A 19,250-nucleotide genomic window follows, 5' to 3' on the forward strand; every position below is an offset into this window, starting at 1 on the left:
GGTTAAGTTGATTCTCCCAGGGCTTGAGATAGTAAGATGAGAAGAGTGGAACTAATATAGGGCTGTGGACTGGAAAAGAACTCAGGAGTGCAGGGAATGGAGCCTACATTAAGGATGAAGAACAGAGGTAAGGATCATAAGACACTGTTGTTCGTCTTCATTCTAGAAGAGGATCGATGACATCAGGAGGGTGCTGTATTGACTTGAAAATGAATTGGACTTAAATGAAACAGAGTACAAAGTCATCAACCTTGCTCTTTTCTAGAATCATCAGAATCCAGTATCAAAATATAGGTTAAGACAACTGGTGATGACTCCAGAGGCACCATGGCCTTTTTAAGCTAAGGTCTTTCTCAGATTTCAGTCTGAGGAAACACCCATTCAGTAATTAAAGGTTAGGTAAGAATTGAGGAAAAGATGACCTAGTTTGCCTTCATAAAGGAATCAATCTGAGAGGCGAAGCCCCTCAGAACAAAAACAATTGCCATTTACACTCACTCTGAGCCATCATAAAGCATAGTAAAAGATGGAACAATAAAAGATTATGATTAGGGAAAGAAATTTCAAAGCTCATGAAACATAAAACTGGAATACTTGTGGGCAATTAAAGATCAGGGATATGGAGAGCTTGGTGTATGATTAAAGTGGAACAGAAGAGTAGAGTAGATCATTGGAAATGAGTGGATTGAGAAAATGGAAAATTATGGCATTGGAGGGAATATCAATATATATATATATATTTATTTTAAAAAGAAATATGTGGTCATATTTTTGTGGAGGGCAACTATCTAATTTAATTAATTTTTATTTATATTATATATATGATATATGATTATATATCAATATATATATATAGATGAACTCTAGTAAGAAAGCAGGAAATGGAAAGAAGAGAAAGGTTGTGACCTCAATGAGGTACTGATCTCATTAAGTAAGAAAGCAAATTGACTTATGAGGTTATGACTACCAGCATCTGGATTAGGTAATAAATTTGGATTGCATGAATTTCAAAAGAGAGGTTGCTTAGTGAAGATAGTAGAGGGAAAATCTGGAAGTGACAATGGAGAATAAGGAACATTTGATTTCTCCACCCTAACCAATGAGTGATGGAATATAAGAAAAAAGCATAGTGATGAACATAGCCATCAGAAGGAAGTCGAGCCCTGGTGAAGACTAGAAGAGGGAAGGATGAGAAAGGAAGAGTTTGAGGTGAAAAAAATGTGGTTAATTATAATGCAATCAGTGGGATGTGGTAGAAAGGAGAAGTTTCAGATGGACAGAAGTTAAGGGAGTGACCATTGTGGATTGGTGAAAAGAGTTTGTGCATTAGAAGTCTGTGGGTCAGAATCATTGTGACAGGTTAAGTACAAGAGAGTATAAAATGAGTTAGCCATTGAGAGAGGAGCTCAGACCAGTGGTATACTGGGAAATCCTTAACTAGTTAAAAATTAATTAAATTAGATAGTTGCCCTCCACAAAAATATGACCATGTGTTTCTTTTTAAAATAAATTTTATTGCCATTTTCTGTTTCTTACATCACCATATTTATCTCAAGTATTCCTCTCTGTTCCTCTCCCAGGTCATCATCTCACATTAATGAATTATATTTGTAAAATTAATTTGCATTATTCCCATTTTCTCAATCACTTTGCTAAGTCTGGACAGTCAACAAAACAACAAATCGAGCCCAGATCTGTAACAATTGTTTATTCCCAAGATATAAATACTCAGACTGAAATTTTAACAATGAATTTTCAGGAGCCTATAGGAGATGGCTCCATCAGACCCATTCATTACTTCTCCCTTGTTAACTCTCTCTAAGTGGGGACTAGTGTAGCCATCTTCCCATACACTACATCATCACCAGGAAAGCAAGACTAGGAAAAATTTGTCAGAGGACTGTGTGGAATTAAAGAATTTTAAAGTCAGAAATGGGCTCAGCAGCCATGGAATACTAAATAAGAAAACTCTCAAACGTCTGCTTGAAGACTTCCAAGGGAGAAGACTTTGATATCTCTTTGGGTTCTTATTTTCATTTGGAGGTAGTACAGAAAAATGAACACTAGATTTGGCTTTAGAGGACCTGAGTTCCAATTTTGTCCCGTGTGACTCTTTGTGCCTTCGTTTCATCATCTGAAAAATGAAAACACTGGATTACATCATATCTACATATCATTACAGTCCTAATCTCTGTTGCTAATAGTTCAGTAGTTTCTCCCTTACATCAGGTCTACATTTGTTTATGACATCTACTCAGTGTTCCTAGCTGAGCTAAACAATCAAGTATTTCTCCCAAATGAAAGCCCTTCATGTTTTTATGAATAAAGCTATTAAGGCCCCCACCACCCAAGTTTTTCCCCCCTGAGGCAATTGGGGTTAAGTGACTTTCCCAGGGTCACACAGCTAGGAAGCATTAAGTGTCTGAGATCAAACTTGAACCCAGATCCTCCTGACTTCAGGGTTGGTGCTCTACCCAGTCACCCAAGTCTTCTTAAGGATGAGCATCTCCACTTCCTTCAACTGATACTCAGAAGACATGATCCCCAGAGGCAGCTATGAGAGAGCTCATCAAAGGACAGGCCCCAAAATCAAATCCTCATTTGTTTCAACAATCCAGCAAGCATTTGTCAAGCCTAAAATGTGCTCTAATGCTCAGCTAGAGCTATAGAAGAGAAGCCCAAAGGACAGGGAAGAAGCAAAACCTAGGAAACAGAAAGCGCAAATGTCGGATGGAAAAGCAAAAGAGTTTACAGGGGAAGCAAAAGTTCTAAAAATTCAGAAAAAAAGGAGAGGTCAATGAATAACTCAATTCTGGCCAGCTAAGTGTTTAATTTTTCAGGTTTCTCATTTTCAGGGAGGTAAATATTGAGCTCCTATGAGAAAAGGCCTGAGAATTGGTTATTTATGCATTCAAAAACTAACCGAGAACTTCAGGCCTGAAAATGACCCAGCTTGTCCAGCCCAGCCTTCGGAGATAGCAGTGTCGAGCAGGGGATAAACTGTTGGGTATGGAATTTCAAAGACCTGGATTCAAATTCTGCATCTTTTGCTTCCTACTCATGTCATATTGTCACTTACTTCTCTGAGCTATAAAAGGGAGGGGGTTGGACTGGATAGACTGAAGTTGCAACCAGACCTAAATCTGTGATCCTAAATTCTCACTGAGCCTTAGTTTCCACAGCTATAAAGTGAGTATAACAATGGCCTCTACTTTAAAGAGTGTCTGTGAGGCCTTACATGATGCAATGTATGCAAATAAATGAGAGTTCTTTTTAAAAAATGTTTATACATGCTTTTAAAAAAATTATTGTTAGTATTATGATGTGATATATGCAAATAAATGAGAGTTCTTTTTAAAAAGTTTAAACATTTTTTAAAATGTTAGTATTATTGACATTTCCCTTAATTGCCCTCTGCTTTTTGGCCTTATAAAGTTTCTCTAATAGCTCAACACTAACAATGGCATCAGATCCTATGTTTACTTCCATTTTGGGCAAACCACTTCCCCTCACTTCCAGTGGGCATCATTCCTCATTTGCCCAGAGATGGGGCTAGAAGGTTCCTTCCTGCCCTGAAGCTCTAGGCATAGATAAAAAGGAAAATACTAATTCCATATTTTTCTACTTTTTAAAAAAATTGCTCAACAGGAAAGAAAGACTGTAGGGAAGTCCCGACTCTTTAAAAAGTTGTCCAGGTTTTCAAAAATAAAGAAAAGTAGATCCTGTTTCCTGTCCATAGAGGCTACAGTTTTCATTGCAGTAATGTGCTATTTGTCTCTGTATTATACAATAGTAAAGCAAAGGGCAGTGTTAGGCAGGATGAGATATCTAGTAGTTGCTCATTGAGGGTGAACTAATATTTTTATGAGAATAGTGTTTACTGACTTCTGCATGTTAAATCAGTAATTTAATGCTTTCGTACCTTAGGCACTCATATTAAATTTCTATAATTGGAGTGTTTTTATCCTTAAGATAAAGAGCAGGAAATAAACCACAACTATAGCATAATCTCACCTTTTAAGTTCTACCAAGGATTTCAATATCTGTATTTAAATAATTAACTTTTTTAAATGATGGAAAAGTATAGAAGGAAGATCTGGGGAACATGAGGGAGAAAGAAGATAACAAGTTACTGTATATTTAGCACAGATTCATAGGGGAGCATGATCCTTGTATGCCTGGAGGCCAACATTACCATTGGTTCTTCTCAGGAGTATCTCTCTCAAGAGACAAAATTGGCTCTTTTCCATCCTCTGGAGAATGGGTTAAAGGTGATATTCACCTTATGTGCATTGTGATAGGATCCCATCATTTCCCCTTTCTCAATAAGAGTTAGAAGATGGGTTCAAAACCAAGTGCTATTTGACCCTGAGTGAGGCAAGACTTAAGATGTGTCTCCCCGTGCTTGCATTAAAGTGGGGTCTATCACCAAAGAGATATACCTGTGGAGGGTCCCACCCCTCTAATCTGGAGGATGTATGAAGACTATGTGAATAAGCACATTTTTCCCTGCTGTACAAGGTGTCCTGTTGCTAGTGCTATTATATACTTGGTACAGATCTTTGCTGTTTTAGAATTAAGTAAGCCTCTACTTTTGTTAAGCCTTCATTCCATTCCAAGCTGCAGTTACTTCTGACCCTCTAGACATTCTCTACCAAACATGCCAAACAAACCTCTTCATCCTGGAAATTCACTCTACCTCTAAATTTCTTACACTGGAAATGCTCTTCTACCTCATGGCCTCTTTCTCTGATAAGCAGCTTCCTCTCACCTCCCAGGTGAGCCATGTACTCAGGACTCTGGGGGATTTTTCTGCCAACTCCTCGACCAGTATTCCCCCACCCACCCTTCCCTTTTCAATTTCCTCTTAAGTTGTCCTCCCCCTCACTAAACTTTCTCATTCTCTTTCTATTTATATTCAATACTTAATATAGTTCCTGGCACACAGTAAGTACTTAATACATGTTTGCTGATTTGACTTAATTGCCTCATTCTGTCTCAATATCAAACCTGAATTAACTGAGTGCCAGCATCAGATCATACCCCTATACACATCTGTGTATAGACATCTGGTCCTATGGATATCTATACAGAAACATCTATTTCAAAGAAAAGGTTATAGTCAGAAGTTCTAGGTTCAAATTCTAACTTCAGAATTTATCAACTGTGTCCACAAGTAGGCTAAGAGCCCTGACTCCTTTTATTTTTCAAAATGATCCCACCTCCCCCTCCCCGAATTAGCAAAGATCCAATAGAATGGGTCTTAGTATATACCTAGGAGAACAGAAAAAGGATTGAATATGAAACTTTATGTCTACATTGGGTATGGCCTCTTTTTCTTTTGAGTAAACTACAATCCATTTTTAAAAGTAATGTTTTATTGATGGCTTTTTATGTCACTACCGTTACTATCCCAACTTTTCATAACAAAGAACAACTGAACAACAAAACAAATTGTCACAGTGACTGCTCTGGAGCCAGGCACTGTGCTTAAGGTAGCTCCATGATCCATGCTCAGATCTGAAAAGTAGGGAAATACTCATGGATCATAAACTACTAACAGAAAACTTATAAAGAACTTAAATAAATATAATTACATTTTTATTTTTAAATTTATTTGTTTTTAACTCTGAATAATTATGTTGGCATTTTGCATTTTTGTCAATAGTATTTTATTTCTACAGATTCATGTAAAGATAGTCTTCAGCACCCAGTCCCTCAAGATCTTGTGTTCCAAACTGCTCTCTCTTCTTTTCCCACCTCCCCCCTCTCCAACATGGCAAGCAATCCAATAAAGGTCAAATATGTGTAATCCTTTAAAAAATATTCCCATATTTGTCATGTTGTATAAGAAAAATCAGACCAGGAAGGGGAAAAAAAACATGAGAAAGAAAAAGCAAAAAAAACCTAAAGAGTGAAAATACTATGCTTCCATCCACATTCAATCTCTGTAGCTCTCTCTGGATGGGATTGATATTTTCCAACACAAGTCTATATAATTGCATTTTTAAAAGAAAGGATTCTGCTCCTTTGTAGCTTCTCATTCATCAGGGCAACAATCCTGGATCAAAATGACATTCTGCAAGGCAGTAGGAATTTTTCCAGTCCTCAGTAACACTAACTATCTCTCTATTGATTGTATTTTCACTGCCCCTAATCCAAATCCTGAGGGTAGCTTCATTACATGAAAACCATCTCAGCCTCAGACTGTATCTATTAATTCACAGTGTATGCATCACTTTGTATTTACATTCTACCACCTTTTTACTAAGAAGAAGCAATTATGTTCTTAACATTTTTCTTCTAAAATCAAGATTCAACAACCCCCAATTCTTCACATATCCCCTCTGTGAGACTCAAAGGCAAATTGGTTAATGGTACTTCAGGAATAACCCTGTGACCTTTAGTAAATAGAGAGATAAACAGATAAATCATTGCCCTGTTGCATTGCCAGCAAAGACTGGCACAGAATCAGTCCCAACAGAATTGTGAAGTAGCAGAAATATGTCATTGTTGTTACAACCATCTTATCTTTTCTAGCAGAACCTTATTCTCTTTCTCAGAGAAGCCTTCCTCCCTCTTCTACCTTGTTCTTGGCTAGATATCCACTATGCATAGATCTTAACTATTATATTTCCTTTCCTCTCTACATTCTGGAGGAGCCAAAGTCTTCAAAACTGAAAATAATTATGGCGATAAGAAAATTGATATGTTGCGGGGTATATTTGAAAGTTAGACTTAGACTTTTGAAGAAAGAACATTGAATTTGGAGTAAGAAGACCTGAGCTCTATCTCCTCTTAGTTGTGTGACTGTGGACCAAACATCCTACTTTTCAAATAGTTTCCACATCTGCAACATGATACTAAATTGGATGCTTCTATAGTCCTTTATATAGTAATCATGATTATATTATGATCCTGTGACTTAAAAGAAAGAAATTACATTATGTGTCCTTATTAGGAAAAAAAAGCAGGAGTCCCACAATTAGGGAAGTTGGAGACAGCTCTAAGAAACAGCTTATTAGAACTACTGAAGAAGAATCACCTAAGATCTTTCCTGAAAAAAATCATATTAAACCCCTAAATTAGGAGATTGCCATAACCCATCTCCTAAAGGCCCTACCTGCTTATTTGAAACTTGTATCCTGTGGATATTGGGATTAACACTAGCAAATACTGGCACAGAATCAGTCCCAACAGAATTGTGAAGTGATGGATTGGAAGGATGCATAGAAGCAAGGAGAGAAAATGTGCAGAGATTATGTTTTTGCAGGCTGGAGGGTAGTAATGGTCGCTATAGAAGCAAATCCCCTTATTTATTTAAAAGGAGAGAAGGAGCTGTATTATATAAAGGACAATATAAAAATTAAGGGAGACTCTAGAGTCCATTTGGATTTGGAGATGCATGAACAGAAAAGTACATTCATTCTATCTAAAAAGTCAATCAGTTGCCACAGGCAAAAGTCCTTCCTGAGAAGCCACTATAAAGATGACAATCTAATGGAGCTGCTAAGCTTGAAACACAATGAGGCTGCTTTGCTGAGTGCAAACTTTATTGGAACATTCTTCCACTCTCAAGACTGGCTAAACCATCCTTACAGATCAATGAGCCAACAAGCCTACTATGTGTCAGATACTGGATCACGTACTGTAAATATAAATATAAATATAAAACGGCCCCAGTCCTTGAGGAGCTACATTTTCTCTCAGGTAAGCCCTCTTCTATTAATTTTATGCTCATTTCTCTTCCTTCCTCCAGAAGTCTCAGCCCAGCCCGTCTTGCCTAACTCTGGAGAAGAGTTTCTACCTCCAGTTCTGTTCGGCTCAGCCTACAGCAACGTATACATCATATTGACTTATCCAAGGACATATTGTATCTACCTTTCTTAAATAAAACATTAGGCAAGACTTGTTTCTTTGTATAATGAGAGGGATACAGTTTCAGCCTCTTGATCACCCACAGTCCAAAAAAAAAAAAAAAAAGGTTTCCAAAATTTCATGTGAGTTGCAATGAGGCAAGAAATATCTCTACATGGCCTGTGTAATCCCTCAGGAAGGACAAATCTGAGACTGTTGAAAGGACTGAGCTCTCTCTAGCCAGTTACCTGAGTTTTCTCTTTATATCTCCAGGGCCTAAGACTGTGTTTGGCCCATAGTAGGTGCTTGACAAATATTTGCTTAATTGATTGAGTCATGAATGAGTCAGAGGCATTAGGATCAGTAGCTGCAGGTGGAGCCAGGACCAGGGATTGAGTCAGACAGTTATATAAACTAGAGTTGGAGTACAATGAGTATCAGATTTCTTGCCTTGTCAAAGAGTGGGGGAGGCTGGAGGAAGGGAAAGAATTTGGAAGTGAAAATAAAAAGGAATGATAAGATTCCAGGGAGGAATCCACCGAAGAAAACCAGAACTACAGGAGAATTGAGGAATCAGGGCTAAGTAGGTCAGAACTAATGGGTAATCAGATAATAAGTGTCAGAGACAAGGACTCTTCCCGGGGGGCCTAGAAAAAGCCCATTGACATTCCCAATGCACCTTTAGGCCATTTGACTTCTCCCTGCTACAGTTTCCAAAAGGATTAGATGGGATAACTTCTAAAAATCACTTCTGGTTTCAGTTCTAGGATTACGATTCTTGTGAACAGGTGTCAAAATTGGGAGAATACAAGTGGCCTTGGGGTAGAGTCTTTGGCTGAGTCCCAGCAGGCCAGCTGAGCTGAGATCAAAGGCAGAGGGCAGAAGAAAAGACCACTTAGTGGGACCACTAAGAGATAGGCCAGGGTTTGAGCTAACTACTGGTCTTGCTGCCAGCAGGTTCGGTTTCACAGCTGGAATCTATGTCCTTTGAACTAAGGAGGTTCAGGGTGTGCCTCAGCTGCTTCTCTCTGGGTTGACCAATCTATATCCTAAAGGGTCCACCCAGTAGGGTGGGTCCTATTACTTCAATTTGTGGTTCTGCTTCCTTCCTCTATAAGCTCTTCCTGCCTGTCTCTGAGGAAAGCATTATAGCTTTAGAAAAAGTGCTGGTGGAGACACAGTTGAGGATTGGACGGTAACTCATTCTTCTTAGTCTCCAGTGCTAAATCATCATCCAAGAGCTCAGCAAGCTGATTTTTTGACCTTAGCACTCTGGGGAGCAGAAGAGAGAATAATTTAGAACCTAGAATCTGAAAGCAGACAACAATCCCTGTAATTTTCTTGGTTCATTTCCTTTGTAATCCTCTGATCTTTGAATTGGGGCAAGTTATTCTTTTTTTTTTCCTGAGGCAATTGGGGTTAAGTGATTTGCCCAGGGTCACACAGCTAGGAAGTATTCATTGTCTGAGACCAAATTTGAACTCAGGTCCTCCTGACTTCGGGGCTGATGCTCTATTCACTGCATCACCTAGCTGCCCCAGCTCAAGTTACTCTTTAAGTAACTAGGTGACCTGGAGTCAGGAAGCTCATCTTCCTCAGAAACTTACTAGTTGTATGACCCTAGACAAATCACTTGACCCTGTTTACGTCAATGTCCTCATCTGTTAAATGATTCAGGGAAGGAAATAATAAAGCACTCCAGTATCTTTGCCAAGAAAATCCCAAATGGGGTCATAAAGAGTCAGACATGACTGAAGAACAACTCTCTACTTATAGTTTCCCTCCAGCAGACATTCTTGTATCAATCTTGGTAAAGAGAGCAAAGATATCAAGAATCACAGGATCAGAGGCTCTAGTGTTAGAAGAAACCTTAGAGTCCATAAAATCTCAGAATTTCATACTTGGATGGGATCTCCATGACCTTCTAATCCAATTTGTACTCGACAAAGAATCCTCTCCACAAGTGGTCATCCAGACTTTTTGCTTGAAATCCTTTGAGAATAGGGAGTACATCACCTCCTGAGGTTACCTGTCCCATATTTCTATTAATTGCTTCAGTTTTTCCTGCATCCAGCCTTCATCTTCCTTTTTACAGCTTCCATTTATTTTCTAGTTCTCAAATCTATGACCAAACGGAAGGAGTGAGACATCTATGACATCATGGGACAAACCTTGAAATATTTAATGACGGCTCTCAGGTCCTACCACAGTCTTTTTTACTCCAAATTGAACATTACCTTTGAAAGCTCCTCATCTGGCATGGAGTCAAGATTCTCCGGCATTTCTAGTTGCTCTACCCTGGATATTTTATAATTCATCAATGTCCTTCTTAGATCATGTAGTCCTCCATATTCCTTTGAGAAAACAGTCCCACAAAAAGGAAGTGAGTTGCCAAGTTCATACACAACTAACAAGGGGGTAGGAAGAGAATTGGAACCCAGACTCTCAGATTTCAAACTCCATGCATTTCTACTGGAAAAATAACTCAAGTCAGCCTTACTGTTGATCTCTTCCCATACTCTCTTAACCCCCACCAACTTAGCTTCAGTTCCAAAAATTCTAAAGGGGCCCTAGAGCCTTTCCACTTCAACTTTTACTTGAGCAAGAATACCTTCTATAATATTCCCTGGTGGCCTAAGTGGCCACCCAACCTTTCCTCTTAGACCTCTAGTAAAGGGATACCCACCTTTTGGATGTGACCAAACCCCTACCAGTTATTTTTTATTCCCTTGTTTGTCATGATCCCCAGAGATATCCATTCATTGACCCATAAGGAGCCATTCTGGTTAGTACTGGATAGTGTGATAATTGAGGTAGGGACTGGTTGGGAAAAATGGGTCTTAACTCCAACAAAAGGCTTTTTCATTTTTTATTACAAACTTGAAAAATTGAGGGTTTTTTCAGACAATTACAATGTCATCTCCAATTAAACGCACACACACTCACACACATGGATTGTTTAGGACAGATAACAACATAAGGACAGTGACAAGTTTGCCAAATTCCATTTGTTCTTCAGTCTAACCATTCTCTCAGAAAGCCATGGTTTTTCTTTCTGACAAGAAACTTTTTTCTTCTGTCTCCTGGGCATTGCTTCCCCATCTGTATTTATATATCACCTGAATGTAATTATAAAATCAAAAGCCTTCCAGAAAGCAAAAGGGGTTCTCTTTGAGATGTAGGCATCCTTTACTCCCTGTCTGGGGTTTAATAAATGTCTTTGCTTGATGTCTGGTATTTAAATTCTCTTTCCATTCTAAAGAGCTCCCTTCAGTTACAACAAAGAAACTGGAGTGCCAAGGCTTCCTTCCTCATAGTCAGCTTTGCTTCTCAATCTGAGAGGTCAAATTCAATTCAGCAAGGATGTATGAAGTACCTACTATGTACGAGCCCCTGTACAGGCAAAAATGAACAACAGTCCCTCCTTTTAAAATGCTTTCATCTCACTGAAGAGGATCAAGAATCCTTCCTTGCTCCGCAACAGGCAATTCCTAGCCTACTAGTGCTCAGCCACATTTAATCAAATAAACAGCTGAGGTTAGTCTGTTTTACAACATATGGCAATCTGGCATACAGTTGGGAAGTTGGAAGGCAAGATGAAAATTTTAAAAGAAAAGAAACCCAATTTGCATATACACACATTATTTGCAAGCACACTATAACGCAAGAGGCTCCACATTGTCCAGTTCGTGCTAAAATTTGTCAATAGCTTTCAAGATAATAATCAGTAGTAAAGTTGAATGGCATGCCCAATGTAAGGTTGAAATAGACTGAATTACTTTTAAGGAATTATTTTCACCTTTTTCTCCACATGATCAATTCATGTTTGATTGGCTCACTGAGTTAATGATTGGGATTTTCCTGTTTGTAAGGCTAAAGATTACAGAAAGTCTCAGCCCCTTAAGATCATCCTTTATTTGGTTTTATACAAGATTTGAGATTTGGTGTGCATATAATCTTTCATGCTAGATACCATGTTAGTCACTGAGGAAGACACACAAAAAATTCCTATTGTATCAAGTTTTTTGTTTTCTTTTTTCTTTTTTTTTCCATTCCAGGATTATGTGATTCCTGGTCTTTCCGCAGGCTGGTATTTATAAAACATGCTGAATTTTCACATCTGTTCCCAATGTTGCAGTTCCAGCAATTTCACCTCAGTTGACAACACAAGGCCTCTCCTTAAGTGGTTTTCTCAATAGGAAAATGAAGCACATTATGTGCAGGCATGCTGTAGAAAACAAGCTGCTTTACGTGCAAACCCAGTAGATTACTTTAAAAAAAAATAGAGATCTGAGTGCTTTTATAAATAATCCAGTGTACTTGTGTCTAAGGAAACATTCTCCTCTTTTGTTTAGAAATCATACTCTCCATTTATCGATTAAGTTTCCTATAGTACCCTTAATTTTGTTCTTCCGCAGAAATTTATGATCACAATGTTTCCTTAAGCCCTGTGATTTAGAAATGTCGGTATCTTATGAGAACATTGACGCAAAGGGTCCAGATCTGCTTAATAGCTGAGAAAAGGTTTTGTTTCACACAAGGCTCTGGCTTTTTTATGGAATTTGCCACTTAGAAAAAAGGAAATAGGACAAATTTTAGAACTGTCCCTTCATGCAAGGCCTAACTGGAGAAATCAAATGCCTTCCTCTTCTCTATTCTCACTCCATATGGTATAAACTGGTTAGTTGGGGACCACAAAGAAATAGCCCTAATGGCAAATCTGCCTTGGACTCCCTTCCATGCAGCAAACACAAGGACCTGTGTTGGCATCTTCTGAAAGTGAGAAATCTCCCTATGAGAATTTATATCAAATCCTCCCTCTCTGAATAAGCACTTCAAAATGAATCAAAGAATAACAAGATATAAGTATTAGCCAAGTCTTTATAGTTATATTAATTCTAAAATTGGAATTTCACTCAACTTTCACTCTTCATTCCTAATTTTAACCTCAGGAGCCAAGCAGAAAAAAAGTCACAATTTCCTCTCATGTGTTAGCCTTTCAAATACAACTCTTCCCTAAATCTTCTCTTCTTTAAGTTAAATATTCCTAGCCCATAGATCTAGAGTAAGGTTTCTTCCCCTATTTTGTGTCCTGAACTTTTTGGGCAGTCTGAGGAAACCTAGGAGCTCCTTTTTCAAATGACATTTTTAAATGTTTAAGACAAAATGAATAAGATTACAAAGGAGAACAATTATATTGAAAATAAATGTGCAAGATTTCCCACCCAAGTTCATGGACCCATAGAAATTTATTCATGGGACACCTTGGAGGTCCATAAATCCTAGCTAAAGAGCCTTTTTCTTATCTAAAGCTAGAAGGAACCTGAGATTGTCTAGCCCTTTCATTTTGCAGCCAAGAAAGCTGTCTCAAGAATATGAAGTGATTGGTCCAAGGTCACAGAGTAGGAAGTATCAGAGATAAACATATCCTTTTATGGTATGAGCTCCAAACCCTTTCCTGTGCTGGTTGTTTTATTCTAAATCTCCACTTATCTATATCTTTGTTTTTTCCAAGTTAAAAATCCCCACATTCTTTAGCCCCTTCTGCTATGGCCTAATCACCCACCTTTTTTTCAGTCTACAACTTGTCAATAATAGATAAATAAATAGATAAAAGAGATAATCTCTTTTTTTTTTTTTTTGTATTTTGCTAAGTCTGATTTCAGAAGATGAAAGCCTCTACTCTAGACCTCCTTTGATTCTTCAAAGTGGAATGGAAGTGACCCTGAGTTCTCAAAATCTAGGCTGGCTGTGAACAAACTATGACATGTCCTACTAAACTAGAAAAGCCTTTGAGCCCAAATCCAGCAAAAGACTGTACATCTGACCCCTGAAGACCATCTCAAGAAGTTCAGAAGAAATCAACACCAAATAGTGCATATTTGTTGGCCATAGCAACTCATAACAGCCATTCTATTAAGGCGTGAAAGAATTGATGAGTGTCTTGGTGATGGGCATACCCACCCTGATGAAATATACAGATTTTTCTCATGTTGATCTAAGTAACATGAGAACCAGAAAATGATTAGCAGTTAAGTGATACAGTAGGTACAGTCAGAAAGAGCTGAATTCAAATACTGTCTTAGACACTAAAAGTGTGATCTTGGGTAAGTCATCTGACCTTTCTCAAATTTAATTTTTTCATCTATAAAATGGGGATAATTGTTAGGATTCTTATAAGGTGCTAAGTAAGTGGAATTGAGGAGACAGTGGTTAAATCTAGTTTAGCATAGATTTAATCCTACAACAAATAATAGTTTCCTAGTGATATAATGATTGGTGTATACTCAATGTGGGGTATATAAAGAGGAGGTCTCAGGGCCAGAAAGGAGAAGCCCACTAGAAGCTCTTGGAGCCTCAGTCAGGATTCAGTCGAGTAGATTTAGAAGCCAGAGAAGGCAGCTTAAGCTCTTGGAATCAAGACTACAGAAGGCCTCCAGAAAACTAGCTGAGCCCCAAGTGAAGGAGATAAGACCTTGAAGGAGACAATAAAGGATTTGGACTTTTACTCCTGGCTGCATTTGGGGTATTTACTGAACTGAAACGAAGGCTGCCTCCAGAAGCCCCCCAAGAAACCTGCTCCCAGAGAATATTACACTTTAGAGAACATTACAAATAATAAAGGTATCAACCTCCAAGATGGTTGTGAGAATCAAACAATAGAATAGGTGTAAAGTGCTGTGCAGATTCTAAAAAGCTATAAAATGCTAGCTAATATTATTAATATTCTTTTATATTTCTTGGAAGTGAAGGCAACAGTCAAATAAATAAAAGTGGATCATAAAGAGTCAGACATGATTGAAAATGACTGAACAACTAGTGACCTAGAAGTTGTTGGGTTTTTTCCCTCCTCTGGGGGAAAAAGTGAGAAGTGATAACCATCTGCTAATTCTAGTTATTCCCTGTCAATACTGATCCCCAGCAGCCCCACCTCTCAAAATCTCCTCCAGCTGGGAGCTGGCCTCCTGAGAACTTGCTTGGTAATTATGTACATGTATATGGAATGTAAAAGAAAAGAAAATGTAAGTAACGCTAAGGGAAAAGAAGAAGGGAAAATGTTATTGAATAAATTTTCTAAGGACTACAGAAAGAGCCCTGTTTCTCATGTCTGAATATCTAGGTCCAAATCCCACCTTAAATGACTATTACCTGTCTGAGTTGGGCTTATTTCCTCAGAGATGGGAAGAGATCTGCTTCTTTAGTCTTTTCCTTCTCCAGATCTATGATCTTATGACTCAAAACTAAATGTAAATCTCAGATAATATTCATTTGGTTCTTATTCCTGAGCAATCTTATTCTCTTCTTAAATGAAATTTAAGGCAAATGTTGGTTCTTAAATCCAACCATAGGCAATATGTCCCATTTAAAACCCTATGTCAATGAACTGAAATCCTGGAATTTCTCTGGCTATAGGGGGACTAAAAGAGAATAGAACACTCTAAGGTTTGGGGAAAACCAAAGGACAACTATGTGTTTTAGAACAGCAGGGGAGATTGAGGCCACCAGGGATTTGGGAGTGTGGCAAATGGATTAAATAGAAAAGAGCACCCAGACTTGGTTTTCTTCCAAGTCTGAAATGACACAATATGCTTTCAGTCATTTTTGCAATGAGTGATGATCTTTCCGAATGTGATCCTGGGCAAATAACTTAATCTCTCAGTGATCTAGGCAATTCTATAAGACTTACAAGTGGAAGAGAAGGTGCACTCCTGCTTTAGTGAAGAGTTTCCTCTTCAAGTTTTCTATACTGATGAAATCGCAGTTCACGATCCTATTTCCAGGAGTTTCTATTCTCACTAAGGAAAAAGTCTTTTACCCCTAAAGATCCAAGACAGGGCTTTTGAATGCTTTTGCTGCTGTTGTCCATAAGATTCTCTGTAATAGCAGACTGAATAAATTGGACCTGGTTGAGCAGTCAGGAAAGAAAAAAAAATACAGAACTGGACTTGGGGATTTAGCTTCAAGAGAGGGGAAAACAATTACACTAGAAAGACATCCCCTGTTGAGTAGAGAGAGAAAAGGATTATTAACCTCCCGGCATGCAAACAGATAAGACACCATGGGGTTGGAACTCTGCCTTCAAGTTCTCAGCATAGTTAGGAATGCAGGTACTTGTGTGGGCAATGAAAAGGGGGCAGCTGCTTTACTATACCTCAGGGCAGTCTTACAAACAAGCACTAGAACTCCAGCAGCCCACGAGAGTGTTTCACCAGCCCACCAGCCCCTCAGGAGGTACATGGATAGCAAAATATATAAAAGTATCATTCATCATGACTTGCCTCAAATAAATTGTCACATGTCTTAGAAAAGTGGATTGCCTTAAGCGTCAAGGTTGAATCAATTCTTCCTTTCCTCCTTCCTTTCCCTCCATCTCTTCCTTTCCTTCCTTTCTTTGTCTTTCTCCCTTCCTTTCTTTTCCTTTTTCCTCCTTCCCTCCCCCTCCTTTCTTTGTTTTATCTTTTGTTAGTAATTTAATTAGCCCTCAGAATTTTATTTTCTTTGCTTATTAGAAAGGACAAGTTCACTGATACTCTCCCACTTCTCTTCCCCCTCCCACTTCCCATTAGTATAAACACCAATAGTGAGCAGCACCTTAAGAACCTGCCTGAGTTAGGGGAAAAAACTGACCAAAACTGAAGATGATTTTTGCTTCAAGGGAAACCTCAGAACAAAAAGAACTGTTAAAATTACAAGCTCCTTCCTGAATTCACAAGGACTGTTTAAGGGAACTTGGCTAGATCTGGTGATGATAGGCTACAAATAATACAGGGCTTCAGGAGAATTATGGGTTACCTGCTAAATATGAACAGATTTATCAGTTCTCATAGAAATTATATCTTAAATTAAAACCCTGATTTTGGCTGGAGCCAATTCTGTGACACAATTGACCTATTCAGTGAAGCCTTATCTACCATCAGACTTATATGGTCTACAGACACATGTAAAACAGGTGAAGCAATGAGGTTACCCAAAGAAACTCATCGATATGTAAAAGAAAACCAAGGATTGGATTCCAGCCATGAAGAACTAAAAGCTAGCAAAGATTTCTCGCAGGTGAATACAGTGAGGTAGAGTCACATGTCATAGTCAATGGAAAGTTGAAGAAGAAGAAAGGACAACCACAGGCTGCAGAGTCCAGCAGCAGAGGACCTTGGGGATTTGTGGATTGAAGCCAGAGTTCATTTCTGAAGCCAGAGCTCATTTCCAGAATGTCTGCCTTTGTACATCTCTCCAGATCCAGGTGATGTCATCAGCATTATGAAGAGTGGGCGCAGCAAGAGAAAGGGAAAAAGTTCTTGTGTCTACAGTTATTTGAAATTAATTAAATTCTTATCCATTTCATTCTCTATTGGCAAGCTTTACAGACTCCCTTGTGGGTTGTTCCTCTTGGAAAAACATGGACACTGTTCACCTTCAGGATTCAGCATCACTGTAAAAACAAAGCAACAGAGTAGATGAGCTAGAACCAATTTTTGTGTAATGGAGGAAGCCAGAGGAATTTCTCATTTAGGATTATATTCTTATTGACACTAATAACACCCCTTCCTGACACCACCAAATTCAATTAACCATCAGTCAGTCAATATGTATTTGTTAAGTGCAGGTACTATGCTAAGCACAGAGTATAAAGAAAAACAAAAACATGGTTCCTGCTTTCTAAGAGCTTATATTCTAATGGGGGAGAGAACAAATAAATTTTTTCTGTCTAGTTGTAGTAAGTTTATTTATTTTTAATACACATTGCTTTATGAAAAGAGGAAAATAATTAATTATGTACATTCTATATATGGAATAAATGGAAGGCAACCCGAAAGAGGAAGGCATTAGCATCTGGGAAAGAATAGAAAAATCTGCAGAGCAGAGTATTTGATCTGAATTTTGATGAAAACTAGGGAAGTTAGAAGGTGACAGTGAGGATGGAATTCATTCTAAACATGGAGGATTAGCAGTATTTTTTTTTAAAGAATGGAATAGGGAGATGAAGAGTCATATTTGGGAACAACAAGTAGATTGTGTAAAATTTGCTGCCACATTTGCTGTGAATGAGATAGTGAATCAATTAGGAAGATGTAAAAGGATTGCCTTGCTTCTCTGAGTGCCATGTTACATTGATTATATAACATTGATTATAGGGCATGAGATTATATGACAAAGGGGTTTCATATACCTAATCTTATTTGAACCTCACATTAGATTAGCATTTTTATCTCTATTTTATAGTTGAGAAAACTGAAGTTCAGAGAGAACTTGTTCATGATCATGTAAGTTATAATTGGCTGAACAGGGACTCAAACCTGAGTCTTATCTCTAAAACAGACCTATGAGCAAAGGTTTGACTCTCTTTTTTGCTAGCCAAAGAGAAAATCTGTAACAACCAAAAGGTGACCACCTCCTACTCCAGCTCACCTTCTTGTCTAGCTTTGGTACCGAGATATCCAGATGGAGTTTTTTTCTAATTTTAATTAAATCTAGCCCAATTCTTTATGAATATATGCCAAATTGTCCTTTAAAAAATTCCATGTGTTGTTTTCCCTTCAACACTGGAATTCCTGGCATGTTTTCAATAACCTGTTTTGAGCATATCCCCGAATGATTTAAAGATGGCTATTGGCTGTCACATAGAACCCTGATCCCCTTCCCAGTGGGAGCAGATATGAATGAACATCTTTCCCCTCGGCCATTGTGGTACTGTTGATTGATATGTCCATTGAGTTTTTTACTTTAAACTTGCTTTTTCTTTTCTAATACTTCTTTCAGCAGTTTTTCTGCAGTGTGGTTGCACCTCTAGCTGCCTGTCCAAGAAAGCTGGCTCGGGGAGGTCTTGAGATAGTACAGCTTTAATTGATGAAACTATTGCCACTAATTATAGTTGTAGACAGAAATTCTGGCACCTAAAGAAAACTGAGTTTCCAGGGAGGAAAGCACAGAAGTAGGAGGGCCTAACCATCCCGATATATGCTTGAGATGGACTGCAGGAGGATAGAACAGGCTATCCAGAGTGGGAAGGTTTTGGGATAGAGAAATTGGTAAGCTGACTTAATGAGCCAGAAGGGAGGGCTTCTTAGAGGGCCTGGATGGCTATAGATAACAAGAGTGAGGATCTGGACAGGAGGGAATGAACCTTAAAGAAGAAAGGTGGTTGCTATGCAATGATCATAGCAGAAGGGTCTCTAATGTAATAGTAGGGAACAGGGAATCTCTTCCCCTTGGCCCCATGTGTCAGGGGATGTAAGAGTAGCTGTCCTTGGAGAAGGCAAGTGAGATGTAATGTCTTCAAGAAGAAAACTTGGGTTCAGTAGGCACCAGAAGATGGAAAGGATTATGACAGAAAGATCTAGAATCAGAACCGTAGACTTGGAGTTGAAAGAAAGATCAGTCCCTTTATTTTACGG

The 19,250-nt window shown here is 38.4% G+C and overlaps 1 protein-coding gene across 2 annotated transcripts in view; it reads right to left on the reverse strand.

The window, feature by feature from the left end:
• Positions 1 to 1,693: 1,693 nt before the first annotated feature.
• TMEM154 (transmembrane protein 154) overlaps positions 1,694 to 19,250 on the reverse strand; it is an 84,773-nt gene continuing 67,216 nt past the window's right edge. The window contains exon 7 of one of the 2 annotated variants that reach the window (XM_051963886.1): positions 1,694 to 2,134. In XM_051963886.1, coding sequence (XP_051819846.1) covers positions 2,131 to 2,134 — 4 coding nt within the window. In that variant the 3' untranslated portion in view covers positions 1,694 to 2,130. Of the gene's footprint in view, positions 2,135 to 10,711; positions 17,288 to 19,250 lie in introns of those variants that run through there. The other variant, XM_051963885.1, reaches the window with a different exon arrangement.

The sequence above is a fragment of the Antechinus flavipes genome, chromosome 6 (assembly GCF_016432865.1).
Source record: "Antechinus flavipes isolate AdamAnt ecotype Samford, QLD, Australia chromosome 6, AdamAnt_v2, whole genome shotgun sequence".
Taxonomy (NCBI): domain Eukaryota; kingdom Metazoa; phylum Chordata; class Mammalia; order Dasyuromorphia; family Dasyuridae; genus Antechinus; species Antechinus flavipes.